This window comes from Bombus pascuorum, chromosome 10 (assembly GCF_905332965.1).
Source record: "Bombus pascuorum chromosome 10, iyBomPasc1.1, whole genome shotgun sequence".
Lineage (NCBI taxonomy): Eukaryota > Metazoa > Arthropoda > Insecta > Hymenoptera > Apidae > Bombus > Bombus pascuorum.
Window position 1 is genome coordinate 14,431,070 of NC_083497.1, and position 16,226 is coordinate 14,447,295.

At 40.4% G+C, this 16,226-nt stretch overlaps 1 protein-coding gene across 2 annotated transcripts in view; it reads right to left on the reverse strand.

Annotated features, from left to right (window-relative positions):
* LOC132911093 (mRNA decay activator protein ZFP36L2-A) overlaps positions 1-7,102 on the reverse strand; it is a 31,914-nt gene extending 24,812 nt beyond the window's left edge. The window contains exon 1 of one of the 2 annotated variants that reach the window (XM_060967491.1): positions 6,379-7,102. In XM_060967491.1, coding sequence (XP_060823474.1) covers positions 6,379-6,438 — 60 coding nt within the window. In that variant the 5' untranslated portion in view covers positions 6,439-7,102. The remainder of the gene's footprint in view (positions 1-6,378) is intronic. The other variant, XM_060967492.1, reaches the window with a different exon arrangement.
* Between the last annotated feature and the right edge of the window lie 9,124 nt (positions 7,103-16,226).

Below are 16,226 nucleotides of genomic sequence, written 5' to 3' on the forward strand. Positions count from 1 at the left end.
AAATTTCAACCGTTCGTGTGAATGAATGTTGGCGTTTCAAAAACCAGCTATCACATCCTCCCGTGGATAAACAGACTAACCGTTAAGCTATTTGTAAGTTAAAGTCGAAAAATCTTGTATCAAACCTCGTCAAAAAAAGATAAAGATATCCTTGACCGATATCGAGGCTCGGAGATACATTTTTTATTTTTCACTGCAGATTTCTTGGTTTTTTTCCGATCAAAAAGATCGTAATCGTTTATCCTTCTAAGCGGAAAACAGTTTGTCGTACCAAACGATATAGTTGGGTGAAAAGGAAGAATGGAAAATGCCATCTTTATGGAAAAGACGCACGTACGTAGCGAGATCGTAAATTGAAGCGTTAAACGCGTAAACGCGTCGATCGATCTAGCCACGGTTAGGGTCGTACACGCCTGACGAGGCCCTGTCGTCACTTTCTACTCTACGGTAATTATCTTATTGAGAAAAATTAATCCGCAGTTATACCTTCAAGCCTGACTAGTTTTATGACCTCGCTAAATCTCTTTCAGCAAGAGTAAGTAACGCGCGAGTAAGAAAAAAGAAAGCGAATTTATAATTTGAAATTTACATGCATCGTCATTTACGCATAAACGTTGAATCCGGATACATCGAACGTTCGTTATATACAACAAGAAATAAAATTCTCTACCCTTCTACTAGCATCTTCCGTTGTATTTTCGACAGTTGCAACGCTGTAGTTCCAAATCGTAATTTCAATCCTCCTTTCGAACGCTACGAGACGTTAAAGCATTTGAATCTTACTCTTACCACGATCTATAAAATACGGTTCTAAAAGAAAATAAAGATACCGTGACAAAAGAACGGGTAAGGGGAAATCTAAACAATACGTTGCAGGTTCTAAGCTTGTATGCAATAAGTCGTATTACTCGAATGTATTGGCATAGATAACTCAGTGCAATAACCCTTTAATAAAATATATTTTTACGGCGGATCACAGCGGATTTCCTCGGAGCAAACGCTCGAAAGAACATGTTGCAAATTTATATCTATATATAAAAATATATGCATATTTTCCAGACGACCGCCGTCGATTTCCTTCGGTGCATAGAAAAGAGAGAGAAAGAGAGAGAGCACGCAAGGTGCAGAAACAGCCAAAAGACTCTTCCCGTTCATTTCCCGGCATTTTTGTTCCACCACGTTAAAAGTACTCGACCGAGGTCCCCTGATTTTTTACGGTTAGTATCGCAGCAGAAATTCGTACATTATGTTTTGACGCAGCTCACGTAATTAACGTAATTCTGCCGTTAGAAGACTTTCGTACATCCCTCCTCTTTATATTCTACTATTTTTCATTTCTTTTTCCTGATCAACGAGTGTATTCGAGACAATTTCAACGGTTCCGATACCATCTTAGAAAGAACTACTGGTTTTTGCTTGCCCTACTTTAATTCGACATTACACGCACTTTAAACCGGACAACAAGAGCCACGAGGACACTATAAAAATGAACCGGTAAATGATAATTGATCGTTATAAGCGATACGTAGGATGACGAAAGCGGACGAAAAGGAATATTCTATAAGCAAAGTCTAGAAAATTGTCCGAACAAAGTGCACGAAAAAACCCATTCTTTTTCATCAGCGTTTTAGAGACAGTAAAACCCGTTTCTTTTCAAAAACATAAAAAATTCGTAACAACGTAAAGGAAAGGACAAATACCATTACGGTGAGCATATTACGGCATTGGACAGAGAACGCAGGAACCTGCATAGAAACCAGATACAAAGCATGGTTTCTCTCTTTTTTTCAACGAACCGTACATGCTCCGTCTCCCTTTCGCTTCATCTTTCTTGCTCACCCACTTCCATTTCTATCCGCACTAGCTAACGCACACGCACACACTCTCCCGCCCTCCCGCAGTTTTCCACTTTTCAGCTCCCCTACATTTCTCCACTTTTTCCCCCGTTTGTTTGCAGCATTGCTGCGCCCCTTTGGTTTTGCCTCGATCACTTATCCTCGTCTTGCTTTTTCGTGTCTCGATCGTTCGTACGGTTTCTAGCTTCGTCTAGCCAGAGTTCTCTTCGTTCTCCCCCACCCGGGTCTCGTATCCGATTCTCTCGCTCGAACTCGGTCTTTTCCTCGGTCGGCTCTCCTTCCCTCATAAATCCGAAGCAACAGGTTCCTACGCTACTTACGGCTTGCATTTACCGAGCCGCTTTTTGTCCATGTTGCCGGCGTGGTGCAGCGTCGGGCACGTTGCTCGCTCAGGGCGAGGTTTCCACTTTCAGAAAAATCCAGGCCCCAATAATTCCACGGAAAGGGTAAAAGACTCGGCGCTTCCATGCACGTGGCCCGATCACCGACTTCAATCAGCCAACCTTCTCTTCTCTCTCATCCTTTCGCGATAAATAATTTAACATCTCCTGTCACGAGATGGTTCCCATCTTTACAACCCATTTTTCCTAAAGCGCTTCTATCTTACGCGCAAGATTCATCCAACGGGATTAGTTAAAAGTTGGTCAGATAAAAAGGTATAAGGCGTAACGAGATCGTAAAATTGTATCTCGATAACAGTAGGTTTTAATACGCGTATTTACATCGTGACACCTGGTTATATTCTTGTTTCGATACACAAAAGACTCGCTGTTTGTGAATCGAATCTTTGCTCGATCATTCCGATGCGTCATGCTCCGCGCTTTATACATACTTCCTTCCATCTAGCATCTCGACGCTCGGAACCTAACTCGACGATATTTGAATAAATTTCGTTCTAACGGCCGAGAGGAAAGAAGAAACCAAGTACACTACCGTGTACACGTTCGGAATAAGATGAGAGCATTGTGGTTCTTGGTATTCCACGGCCAACAATTTCTTTGAAATTTCTAACGTTACACGCATGTTTATTAGATTTATACTCGGTTGTATGTATATGGGGTTGCCTGAGGTTTATGGACGAATATCATATCGTGCTCGTGCTTATACGCGTGAATTACAAGAAACACCATTTATTCTCTCACGGTTCAAGCTTCCTGATTTTGTATTAGAAAGTTTTATCTACTTTCTGATTTCGGCGAAGCGTGCGTCACGTAGCGTAACAATACGTGCAACTTGTAGATTTTTAACGAATTTGCCTTCGACGATACCTAAATGGATCCAAATCTGCTACCATTAAAGTCATCAAACGTTATTCTCCTCGAACAAAAAATAACGAGAAGAGAAAATATCCGGGCGGAACGGAACGATTATCTAAACCGTAGGTAGCAAAGTCCAAATTTCGAGAGGAGTTTCGGATGGGCGTCGAGCACGAAAGTCGAAAGGCTGTTTCCCGGATCGAACGAGTTTCGAAATCGCTGAGGAGAAATTGCCGAGGAAAGTTACGAGTTGTGTGTAGATGAAAAGGAAAGAGGGGAAAGAAAAAAGTTTGGGATAAAACTCGAACGCTGCCGCGTCGTTTGTCCGACCATTTCGTCGGTCGCGAAACGAAAACAATAACGATTACGACTTCTTCGACAAAGCTCTTTTCCGTTAGACGGAAACAGGAGGAAAGATTTTACACAACACCACGAAAACATTTTAAATTTTCCGACACTGTAACAGATCGTGTACAAATATTTCCATTACCTACAGTCTACAGATTTATATTTAAAAAAAAATCCCGTCATAGCATTTAGCCGACAAAAATTGGAACACTCCCTGTATATCCGAATTGGTAATTCGATGTAACGAGACCCCCGCGGTCTCTAAACTCGCTTATCCGTGCCAATCGTGACCGAAGTAAGCTAGTTAAGTCGAGACTTGGCTATGAATAAATGAATGGAGGTGTAATTCACCAAAGAAACAATTTATAGAACGAACGTGTGGTATTTTTACTCGCGAATACGATCGCCCACGTGTTCCTTTGCTTTTCGTTTGAACAATTGCCCAGGGTTTAAGTTCATTCTATCCTTTAAATACTTAAATGTAACCCCGATGCTTGAACTCTGATCAAAGGGAACAGATTACGCTGCCACTGAGATTATTGAAAATTCCAAAGTATCGGTATAAGAACAGCGATAAACAAACGGTTTCACCGCTTTTACAAATTACATCGAAATAAAATTACAAGAATTACGTATTTATTTAATTGTTTATCGCGTGTTGTCGGCGCATGTTAATCGTTGGAAACTTTTGTCAAGAACGAACGAGTACCGTAAATTTCGAATTCGTGTCTCGTAAAACGTGGAAGCTATACAGTGGAAAATAGAAGCTTGGAAAATCGTATTACGCTTAGATACAAATGTCTATGAAAAGAAAAATTGCTATTAGCGACATACTTTGGTTAAATAGACATATTCTTATCGTCGAAACAGATTACGGATTGGCGGTAATGCAGACAAAAGGAAGTTGGTAAACATAAATGAAATTATTTGCCTGTTTTCTCGTAACAGTGAACAAAGGCATTTGTATTCAAATTAGAGAATATCGCCAGATATGATACCGTGTTGTTCCAATATCGCTACAAAGAAAAACTAACAAACTGACGAAACCAGGAAAGAACAGTTCCACCGCGTGTTTATAAAACAAGTTTCTGTCGCATGACGGAATTCGTACGTACATTAACGAATTTATATTTTTATTTATATGATGTACGAAACCTAGCCAGATGAACGCACGAAGCAACCCATCGCCAACATATCGCAGGAAATTTATCAAAATTCCCAGATCTAAGTTGGCAACTTGATTTAAATTTTTATATTTATTCGATTTTTACTTCATATGTAGTGGATGTACTGTACAGAGTGGTCGTAACGTAATTGCTTCAAATAAAAATTTCATCCTCGGCGTAAGCAAAATACAATGTCAAAAGAAGATGAATTCAAAGAGTATCATCTACGCTCGTAGCTCTATCTATTAGGCGAAAGCGTAAATTTGGACGACGATAAAAATGAAGCCAAATTCCCAGGGGTCTGAGAATCGGTGTAATCGGAGATTTCAGAAGCGGGAACGAATGACGCGAAACGAAAAAACGTTGGCACGAGCTTCTATACTTGAAACAATGAGCGGGTCGTCGGAAATTCGGACGAATCATTGACTGCGGACAGCTATGTCATATTCTGTTTTAAAACCATATGCAAAATGAGAAACACGAGTAAGCAGAGTCGTGTGTAACGAGATAGAGCTTATACAAACACGTTTCGATCTGCAAAACCTAAACACAAAGGCTCGTCATCGGCGATCGAGTGTATCAAACGAAGAATATTTACAACGGCGCAACATTGAGAACGACCTCTAATTTATATAGAAAATAATAAAAGTTCCAACTTGTTTTCGTAGGAATTTGACGCCTGGTCGTACGCTAAAATCGGAGAGCATACTTGCGAAGATGTATTTCAAAATATATAGAATTTTAAAATAGACGGTTCGCGAGATGGAAGAATTCAGTCTTGTCGAAAGACGAGTCCAAATGTTTTCGGACTTGGCTCTGTTTACGACGAAGCGAAAAATAAATCCGAAAATCGAGTCGAGTTGAACAGATGCAGCAACTAACGCGATTTAAAGTAAAAATTGTATCGAAAACAAATAAACGTCGAAGAAAGCAGCGACCATACGATCGAAAATAACTCTTACATCACGACCTCTCGTTCTTTTGCGCGGTAAAATAAATACCATTACCATAGCAATGGTAATACATAGCATGTAGCTATAGCGTCTACCCAACTACATTTCATTTTGATATAGATAATTTATTTGGGAAGACGCGCGATTTCCTAACGCGCGGCCCTGTTTCTGCTACGTATCTACCAACCGCGCAGATTCTTCGTACACCATTTCTATCCGTTCCATTCCATATTTGTCCCGCGGTGCAATAGACCGTGGCAGTCGCAACAGAATACGTACTAACACCGTTGCACAAATGTTTGCGCCACGGTACCACCGAGTACCAGCGAGTACTACAACGGCCACGAGAGAATCCAACACGAACGAATTCACCACCACACTGTAGTCGGAATTTCCAAGTATTCGCGATGCCACGTGCTGAACCAGCCATCTTTGCATCTAGAACCTGCTGCTTTTGTTGCTTATCAGTCGGATTCTCGATTCTTCGAAACGATAGGGAACGCGTTCGCGATAGCGCAATCTTAATAGAAAGCGATCGTCCAAGATAACGACACGAAATAACCACTGACCAAACAAACACGTCGAACATCACCTGATTCATAACAAAGTTCACGAGTCTGAATTTCCATTTGCAACGTTTCAAATATATCGATACTCGCAGCGTTCAACGGTATACTCAGTCGCTTCTATACTCAGTCGCCTATGTTTGCCCTACCTACGACTCGACAACACGAAACGTTTGAAAAAAGAAGGCACCAAAGGACGAAACGTTCGTGTGACAAATGGTAAAGTATCTTACCTTAAATAAGTGCTCGCTACACTCAACGAACATAGGGGTGCTCATGACGGCAGTCGACATTTTCCCTCGTTTCCGCACAAAAACACACTGCAGTTAGGTTATAACGTAGTCGCGATCCGGCCGTGACTAGCCTTCTTCTCCTTTCAAAGCAGAACAGCGTGCGTGGTGTAGCACGAAAGCCGGTGAATAGTTAAGAAGAAACCGCGGTCGTACGTATCAACTTTGAGAACACAAAAACTGCCACTCCGACGATACGTTCTCGTGGATTTACATTGGAAGCACACCCGTTTCGATTCTCTCGGCGTACAAGCAGGCTGACAAAGAAATTCGAACGAACAGCACGCCGCTCTCTTGCCTTGGAGCCTCTTCGATGCTCAGCTTGTGTCACGTGTAGAGATCACCGTGAAAACGAAAGACGATTACGTATATATGGGTTGTGTGATCCTGTTCGTGTACGTGTACGTATGCGTTTGTGTAGGTGTACGTGTCGTATTGTACCGGTGACGGAGGAAGAGTACTCGCGAGAGTTGCTAAACTTGGCACTTTTTCGAATCGAAGACTCTTTATCGCGATTCCCGTGGAGGGGGAAAATTGAAAAGTCCCGTCCGATCTTTCTTTTTCTTCTCGAAAAGATGTAGCTCGCAAGACCTCCGAATGCGAACTGCGGATCCGTGCGACCGCGCGACGCTCCGTGAGACTCGAAAGGCGGCACCGTGAGCTCCGCCAATCAGACTACGCGTCACTGCTACCCGTCCCCACCATCTTTGCGCCGCTGTTGCCGGAGATTTGGCAACCGCGCCGACTCCTCAGGCCAATCATGCAAACATCTCTCCCTCTTTCTCTCGGTATCAACAACCCCTTGATCCGCGATTTTCGAATCCCTCCGAGTTCTTCTCCCTCTTTATCCTGTTCTTTCTCATTGGTGGAAGTTTAGGGTAGTTTCCTAGCATACCTAGTAGCATGGCTGTTTTTAGGACGATCGTTCCCCGCGGTGTTTACTCGTTCCCTCGTTCCCCCCCGTCCGCCCCTCCAAATATGTTTCTGCCAATGAATCTCGATTAAAACGATGCTCCAATCGAACACATCGGATATAGAATGCTGCAATAATAACGATGATTGGAGTGATAACGATCTTCGATTCTAGAGGATAAATTTGAAACGGCGATTTCAATGTCTCTCCTCTATCAACTGATTTATCACTAAACGTAAGTACAAGATTTATTATTCTTAAAAACATATTTTTTTTTTATATATATATATATATATATATCTTTCAGAGCGTATTATCATCAGCCTGATATCCCATATTTAAAAAGAATAAAAAATATCGCCGCGTGATTTGATTACGCATTTCGAAATTGAAAACTGGTGAAAAGTAATCACATGTGAAAACCTTGCTTCGATGTAAGATCCAGTTATGTAATATATCATAATGATAATCGAAATTACGTGGACTGCTTTTAACACAGTGCAAATAATAAATCGAATAAAAACCGATGTAAGAAGCTTTACGACGATAATCGTTTATTTGAGAAAGCAGCACGTGACGAACAAACTTTGTTTCACAGGATAAAGGTATTTCTCGTAAATCTGGTATCCTTTGGTCGCGCTTCAACTTTCAAACATATAGATACCGTCGAAACATTCGTAACGCGTATTTGGCAATACAAATTATTAATTAAAAGATTGAAATGCTTCGACTAATTTATACAAAACATAGATACGTAATTGATGATTTATGCACGATAGTTGTTAAACATGGGTTTTCGTTATACATTATATACGGCGAAAAGATAACGAAACGTTACGTTGACATACGAAAGGCCGCGTAATTATTGCACTCGCGATATTCAATGCAGTGTGATAGGATAGCTCGAATGTAGCCGCGCGATAGAATACCGAGAAGAGTCGCATGAATGAAATTGAGCTTCTATTCATGCACGATGTAAGTCGTAGATTGTAAGTAACCGCTGTCCTCGCATTGTTAGCATTCGATTATACGTACAGCAATTTGAACGTGTCGTAAATGGTGTAACAACGCGATACGCCGATTTACGTTAATACGAAAAAAAGTCCTTTCGCGAAATTTCAAACATTGAAAATTTCAAACTCGTTCGAACGACTAACGTATAGGTTTTACAAGTATCGGAAAAGATAACGAATGCCGAATTGGAACAAGAAGACGCGATATACAAACGTCGCAATTTATTGTTGTCGCTTTCGCTCCCGTACATCCTATAAATGAAACGTTTTCTACTCGATCCTTTGTGAACAGTTGCAGTTTTCGCGACATGAAGTTAGAGGCGTTGACGTTAAACTTTGAGATACATCGTAATAAAAAGTACAGGGTAATAAAAAAAAAATTGTGTATTAAAAATATGTTTTCGTAAGTCACGCTTAAGGCTTATCTACTGTTATTCTTATTCCGACTATTCATCGTTACCTACACAGCACTGCGTACTAGTTTTAGAAAAAATTTATTACCGGCAGAAAATGAAATGTTAAATTTTATTGTACGTACCCAACGATTAAACAAATTCCAAAAGCTTGATTATTCTGTTTTAATATTTTCAATGTAAATTCTATTTTAGATTTGAGTAAAAAAGCTGGAAACGGTATAAAACGATGCATAGTCTGGAAGAAAATTTTAAAGAAACATTGTCAATGAAAAATAAACACGATATGATTTTGAATTTCATTCGCTAGTCGACATAGCGCGCGGTATCGTTTATAGTGAAAATGGAGATTTCAATTGGTTCGTATAGAACACGTATGGCCTACAAAGTGCCCGCATGTTCCAAACCGATATATCTATACCTACGTATAGCTAGGCCACCATAACGAAAACTGACTCCCATTAGTCGTTATATATAACTCCATGAGAATCTGTTTGGGGTTGAAAGCATTAACCCTCCTTCTCCCTATTAGGGTTCTATCGCGAAGAGACCCTCATGGGCCCGTATGTCACATGGGAAAAACCGTGACATCCTCTAATTGGACAGAGCCTGACTTCCAAGCTACTATCAAGCGATGTTGATTATAACACGATGACCGTAATCAGATAAAAGATACAAGGATTTTTGTTACACTGGTTAACTAGCGACACTGATCGTATCGATCGATCATGCTGAATTCTTAAACAAATTAAGCGAATGACATGATTTTATTTTGGTAAATGATACAGATTATAAACAAATATGATAATTTCAGCGTTCCGTTGCTCGAAAAATATTTTGAATCGAAAATGTTAAAAGGACTGTCAAGAAGATAAGCGAAAAATAAAATCCACCGAGAGATTAATCGGTCGTATAAAAGATTTTCAAATCAAAAAATAAATGGGAAAATAATTGCTTTTTGATACAAACGAAGAAATTCCATCGAGTGTTTCAAATATACAAGAACGATGAAATAAAATTCAGTAAAAGATTAGTGACCTTTAACGTAATAAATACGCAATTTTACGCTAGCGTACTAATCTATTCGTTGTGCGAATCGCGTTATCGAATCCTTTACTACCTATATGAGCCTTTTTTTATATTTAATGACTCATCGATAATTGCCGATTAATAATCTCAAGTTGGTATAGATAGAGAACTCGGGTATTCGACCGTTGATTATTTCCTTTATCCTTTACTATGTTTGGAAGCTTAATTTAGCACAAACAATAGTATCCCGTCATCGTTTCATTAAGATTCTAATCAATGGTAACGCGAGTTATGAAAGTTTAACACAATAATATTTTGTTCGCTTTCCCTTTCCGATAAGTGGTGAATCGATCGTTTCGCAGATCGGTTTAACGCGATCGATATTTATTCGTCTTAGGTGTTTATGATTAACGCCTCGACGATAAAACGCATGAATTTTTATAGAAACTATATGCACATTGTAGAAAGATACCTAATACTTTAATCTAGACTACAAAGTGTAAGTGTAAAAATTGTGCGCGTTGTAAAGACATAAAATGTTTGCAATTACGTCATTCAGATATAAAAGTGGGGAGTCGTTGTGCAAATATAAAGTAGAGATATAGAAAATCTCTATTTTCGTAAAAGCTTATTTTGTCACTGGACAAACTTTTTAATCGGAAAGAGTCGAGACCTACTAGACATTTTTCACAAATATTCGCGTCATGCTCGATCTTTTCGTAGTACTTGACATTGAGTGTCTATAAAATTGGCGATAACCTCGCTTCCTACTCGAACGACCTCGTGTCGGAACTTCCGGCTTTCCTTTCGCAAAATGTCACTTCCTCCTTCGACCGATACGTCGGCGTTACAGCTGCGAGCAGTTTTGTAAAAATCCGTCGCTGCTTGCCTGAAAGTCAATCGGGAGAGGAGATAGCGTATTATTATGTTCATCGAACAAGCGATAACTAAGATTTCTCTAAGGCTAGGCTTTAGAATCTTTACATAAGAGATTTTTCAACAGCATCTTTCAAAGGCTAAACACTACTACTATCTACTGGCTAAACACTAGCGAGTGATTTATCCTAAAATTCGAATATACCGATTTTCCTTTAATTTTAATTTTCACAGGAATATTTTACAAAATATACTCGAGCTTGTTTAAAGCAACGTTGCTCTCGTTTAGTCATGGAATTGGAAAGTTAGAAACACCGATAATTATGGCACAGATACACGTTCAGTAATCTGTAACGGCTTAGGGGATAAAGGTAACGGGGTTACGATAACGACACAAGGACACGAAAATTACACTAGCCACAGCGATAAAACTATGAACGTTGGAAAGATTATTCGAAACTGCACTGTGTTTTCTATCGTCTTTTCGTTCTCATCGTATCCGATCGTACTGTGATTTTATTCCAATTGATACTTTCACGACACTCGTCGAGTTCTAACACAACGGAAAGACGCACGATTAATATAGCGCGAGTATAGTTTCATACAAGCTACCAAGTAAATCGTTTTGCTTTTAAGACATATGGTAAAAGCGATCTCTCCGAGCGATTTTTAAGCAAATACGTACATTGCCAGGCATTTACATGCTCGACTGCTGAACAGCTCTGGATTCGTTTTCATTTGGAACTCTCGCTTCAAAGATTATGCCTCGACGACACAACAGAAGCGTAAAAACAAGCAGAAACGAGTTGTAGCGTGACGTCACGCTGCTCAGCGTGTGACATTTTCAGCGTGGCATTTTCTTATTAGCCGGCACATTCTCGTCTCAAGAATCCTCCTCCACCTCCTGCTCTTCCTCTTCTTTCGATCGTTCTCCCCGCGAAAGGGACGCTGTTATCGGCCAACGCGTTGAACAATGATGCTCGAATCGATAATTATCTTCGAATCTACCGAATTCCTATTCCTTCTCATTATCAGATGTAAGATATTTCCAGATTTCACGATATAATCGCGAAATATGTTTATGTATCGTAACGTTTAATGAAACGAATAACGATTATACGTATATATCGAAAGTTTAGTCGATTAGGAAATTCCATTGATCGCGCAGCGTTTCACCAGAGCGCATTAACCTTGGTCGTGATCCTCTCGAGTTTCTCGTTCAAGTTCTCAGAACCGAAGAGGGCGATGTTTCGTTTTCACCCTCCGATAGTTGCAGCGGAAGCGAAAGTCACATGACGTCGCGTCACGTCGCGTCGCCAAGGAAAAAGGGCATGTTTCTTAATTGTTAACGGTACTCGAACCGATGTACACGATTTGACCACCGAAAGGACAAAGGACGCGACCTGCGAAGAAGAAGTTCAAACCGACCGACCGTGCATAGGGTTCTGTTCAACACATGTACACCCCTGTCTTTCCTCGTACACTCCAATAATAACGCGTACGTACCCAACGTACGTACATCTGCTGGACACTTGGCTAACTTTTCTTTTTCTTCCTGCCTCGCTTTTGTTACCGTATTCTGTCTTTAATCGCGGTAACGAGAACTCTCTCTTTCTCTTTGTCTCTCCTCTGGCTGTTTCTCTCGTTCGCCCATCGACCGCGACGTCTTCACCGACACTTTCGAAACTTTCGACGATGGATTTTGTTCCAGTTGCTCGTTTCTTGTATCGCACGGTCCCCAGATCGAATCGCTTTTATCCACAACGACTAATGGAGGAAAGTGACTGAAACTCTTACCATGCAAATTTCACACCTATTCGATGTAAGTCCGCTCGTCTCTTCTCTGTTCGAGAAATGCATCGATCTGGATATGGCGGATGATGAATTCGCTTTCTTAATCTAAAAATTATATTTACGTAGTTGCTTCTAAAAGATGGCATCTTGATCGGCTCACTGTTCCATGAAATTTAATCGTCCATTCCTCTTGCTTGCTCCTATATTTTCTCTTTTCTTCTCTTTTTTTTTTTTTCTTTCTTTTCGTTCTTTTCTTTCTTTCCTCCTTTTCCTCTTACCGGCAACGAAAAGTTCCTTTCTCTCGTTATGGAAGTTGTTCTTCTGTGACACAGAGCAAGTAAATAAAGATAATTCAATCTGTTTCTCGAATTGCAATCTTCGTTTCTCAATAAATCAACTTTCCTCGCTATTAGCGATATTTTCAATTTTTCACATAATTTTCTCTTTCCGACTTTCTAAGATCTATTAACTTGTTTAGATAATTGCACGTAATCGTTGCAAATACGTAATAAAATGATATTACGCGTCCACGTACGTAATTACGTGCTACGAAAAAGATGAAAGTTTTTAACGTGCGTTTTCGACGTGTTTAAGCGAATTACGAATCGTTACATTGTCATTGCATCGCACGCATTCGATCGTTTAATTCGGAGAAAGGTATTTTCGAATACTTCCATTCTACGGCATATAAATAGCAGAAAAAAGAAAAAGAAAAGAAAAGTACAAAGTGACGAAATATTAATGGGATACTAATAAAAGTGCGCGCGATTCTATTCTCGTTCGTCTCGTTTAAGATCGAACGCAACCGTCTCGGAGAAAAACGATGTTTCACTTGCGGCTAAGATTGCGTAAATCGTCAGGCATCTAAAGTGAAAGTATTATTAGTTATTTTTTCTCCTATGTCGTACCTGTACGGTCTAATTAATCGTAGTGTCGTAGAATCGTAAGAGACTATAGTTCGGCCGAATCCACGATAACGGCATCTCTCTGTCGTAACGTGTTTCCAACGTGTCCTTTCCAATTTACCGACGCGTTGTACGCACGATCATTTTCACCGCCGCCACGATGTAACGTAAATCCCATCTGGTCGAAGATCCATCGAGATTTCGTTTATCGTTGGCGGAGTCCGATCACCCGGCTCGGCATTGTTTACAAACGACGGAAACGAGTTATGGAAAGGTGGAGGCGGGATGGGTCGAGACCGTCGAAATTCGCGATAGAGAAGAAAAGAAAAGGAGGAGAGAGAGAAAGGCCGGTGGATAGCCGCGCGCGTGTCGCGGAGATCGGCATCGAATCGATGGAAATCGGAGCTGCGAGATCGTTGCAGGAATCGTTAAAGGCCAAGGCAGCGACATGCTGGCAGCCAGGTAAGTAGTCGCGCAACGATACGGGTAAATGCACGCCACGCTCAGCAAACTGGACGGAGAGAAGAGTTAGCTGGCGCAACGGCAGCCCCACGGTAGTGCCCCGTGCGAAAAACTCGTTATCCGCTCGCCTTCTTTACCGCCGATGCGAAAACTGACCCCGCGAAATCGCGCACGTCGGCCATTCCGCCGAGCTTATCTCGCTAGCGATCCCACTTTTTCCACAACGAGGTATCCACCACCACGCCGCAACGCGAAACACCGCGATTATTTCCATGCGATCTCGCTTCTCCGCAACTGCGATTACAATTTCTCCTTCCCTAGCGTTTCTTCTACGGTTTTCCTTTTCCATGTCTCATTCGTCGCACGATTTACACGATTTACGCAAATAAGAGACCGTTTTAATAGACCAACTACTACAGCTACTGGACCAGCTAGTTGGTCGGATATTCGAAACTTTTCGTTGCGCGCGAGTTTTCTTTCGTCGCTGAACGCGCAAAGTTAAGATCGATCGTGAGTATATATATATATTTTTTTTTTATTTTATTTTGGTTATTTTACAATTTGTCCTTGCGGACATTTGGTAAAGTATTATATCTTGTTGGTGAAGAAAAAAAAATATATAAATAAAAAATAAATATAGCATGTGGGTAATCGTGAGTATATGAGAAAAAATTGCACAACGAGATGAGCTTCGGGATACAGCACGATGCACGATTTCCTTGAAACGTTCGAACGTGAAGCAAGGATACGGTTCTTAGCGCGTTATGTACATGGATACGTGTCGATGTAGACGTACCGATTGCCTCCGATTCTTATCGGTAGCGTGTGGTTTGAACGATGGAAGGAGAGCTGGCTTTATGACGTTGCTCTCAGATTAAAGTTGCACGCGTTGAAATTGAAATCTACAGATCAAAACCCGGATAGACGAATTCTTCGACTAATCGCATCTTGTTTCTCTTATCGTTACCTCGTTGCTATCGACAGAGGCAGGAGAGATACGACGACGAAATTAGGTCTCTACCTCTATTTCGTTTCCCGCCTATTAACGCAAAGACACTTCCAAATAGCGAATAATAAAAATCTAACAACGTTTTTTTTTTAATTCGCGTTCCTTCTATCTTACATTAGATTTATAAAACAATTGAAATCTCTTCCCTGGCTCTGTATAAATCACGCTTTCACGAACGATATTTTTATACATTGTCCGCTTAATGATTCCGCAAGCAATTTTATACATGGATTAATGGCCGCGACAAACGCACACTTATTACGAAGAATCACTTTCTCATTCTGTCACATTTTTAACGACTGGCGCCACGTCGATCACGACTTTCACGTGTCATGTTAATTTCAAACAAGCGATAAATTTCTATTGCGTAAGACCGTGAAACATTTTTCTAATCGTCAAATCTTGTATACCATTAGTTAATTCTGTGGCAAAAGAAACGTATAAATTTAGCAAAACCATTACCACCAAACCAGTGTTACGAATTTCTCTTTTATCGATATCTCTTTCTGATTCTTTCTAAGGCTAATTACCGTCTCGTCTCACTCAGGTATACATTTCAATTCTCAACTCTACGGTCAAAATGTAATAAAGTACATTTGCCTAATCTTTCCGTAGGATTATCTCTAAGCCTACTTATCGTTCGAATAAATATTTAAGAGCCAAGTTGATATACTTTAAGGCAACGTTTTCTCATCGTAGTAAATGAAAACGCATAGACCAAAGTATTTTCACGTTTATTTTGCATTTTTTTTTTTTTTTTTTTTTGTATTTGTATAATTTCGTGATTCATAATTCGATAGGGTACTCCAAGTTCGAAACGTTCGGACAAGTCAGTTTTCTTAGTTATAGACACAATTTGGTTTAGCATATTGCCTAAAACAACATGGAAAAGCAAAGTAATATCAATTCGTGCCGTTATCTCTCTTATCGTTATTATTGTAGGTTGAAACGATATTTTATTAAAGGCTGAGTCGAATAGGTCATCGTTGGTTCGGCCAAGTTTGCTTAAGTTAATTCTGTTTAAACGAGCAAAGATCATACCGATAACCACGCAGCAATAATTAAACATAACGTTGTTACGTTTATTATAAAGTGAAAATTTATAAAAAAAAAAAACTTTGTTATCAACGTGGAATCTTACGGCGGACATTGGCCAGAGAAGCAGAGTGACGGAATGCTTGGTTAGCGAGAGACAAGGGTAGAAGGAAATGAAATCGAAAAAGAGCAAAGGTAGCGTAATAGAGGGCGAAAGATCGTGGTCTCGTCGCGTAGGATCGTGTACGCGTTGGATAAACGGAGGTAAAACTATCCAGACGAGCGACTTTCACCCGATTGACTTTCCCTTTCTCTACACACCATATACTGGCCTCTGTAACT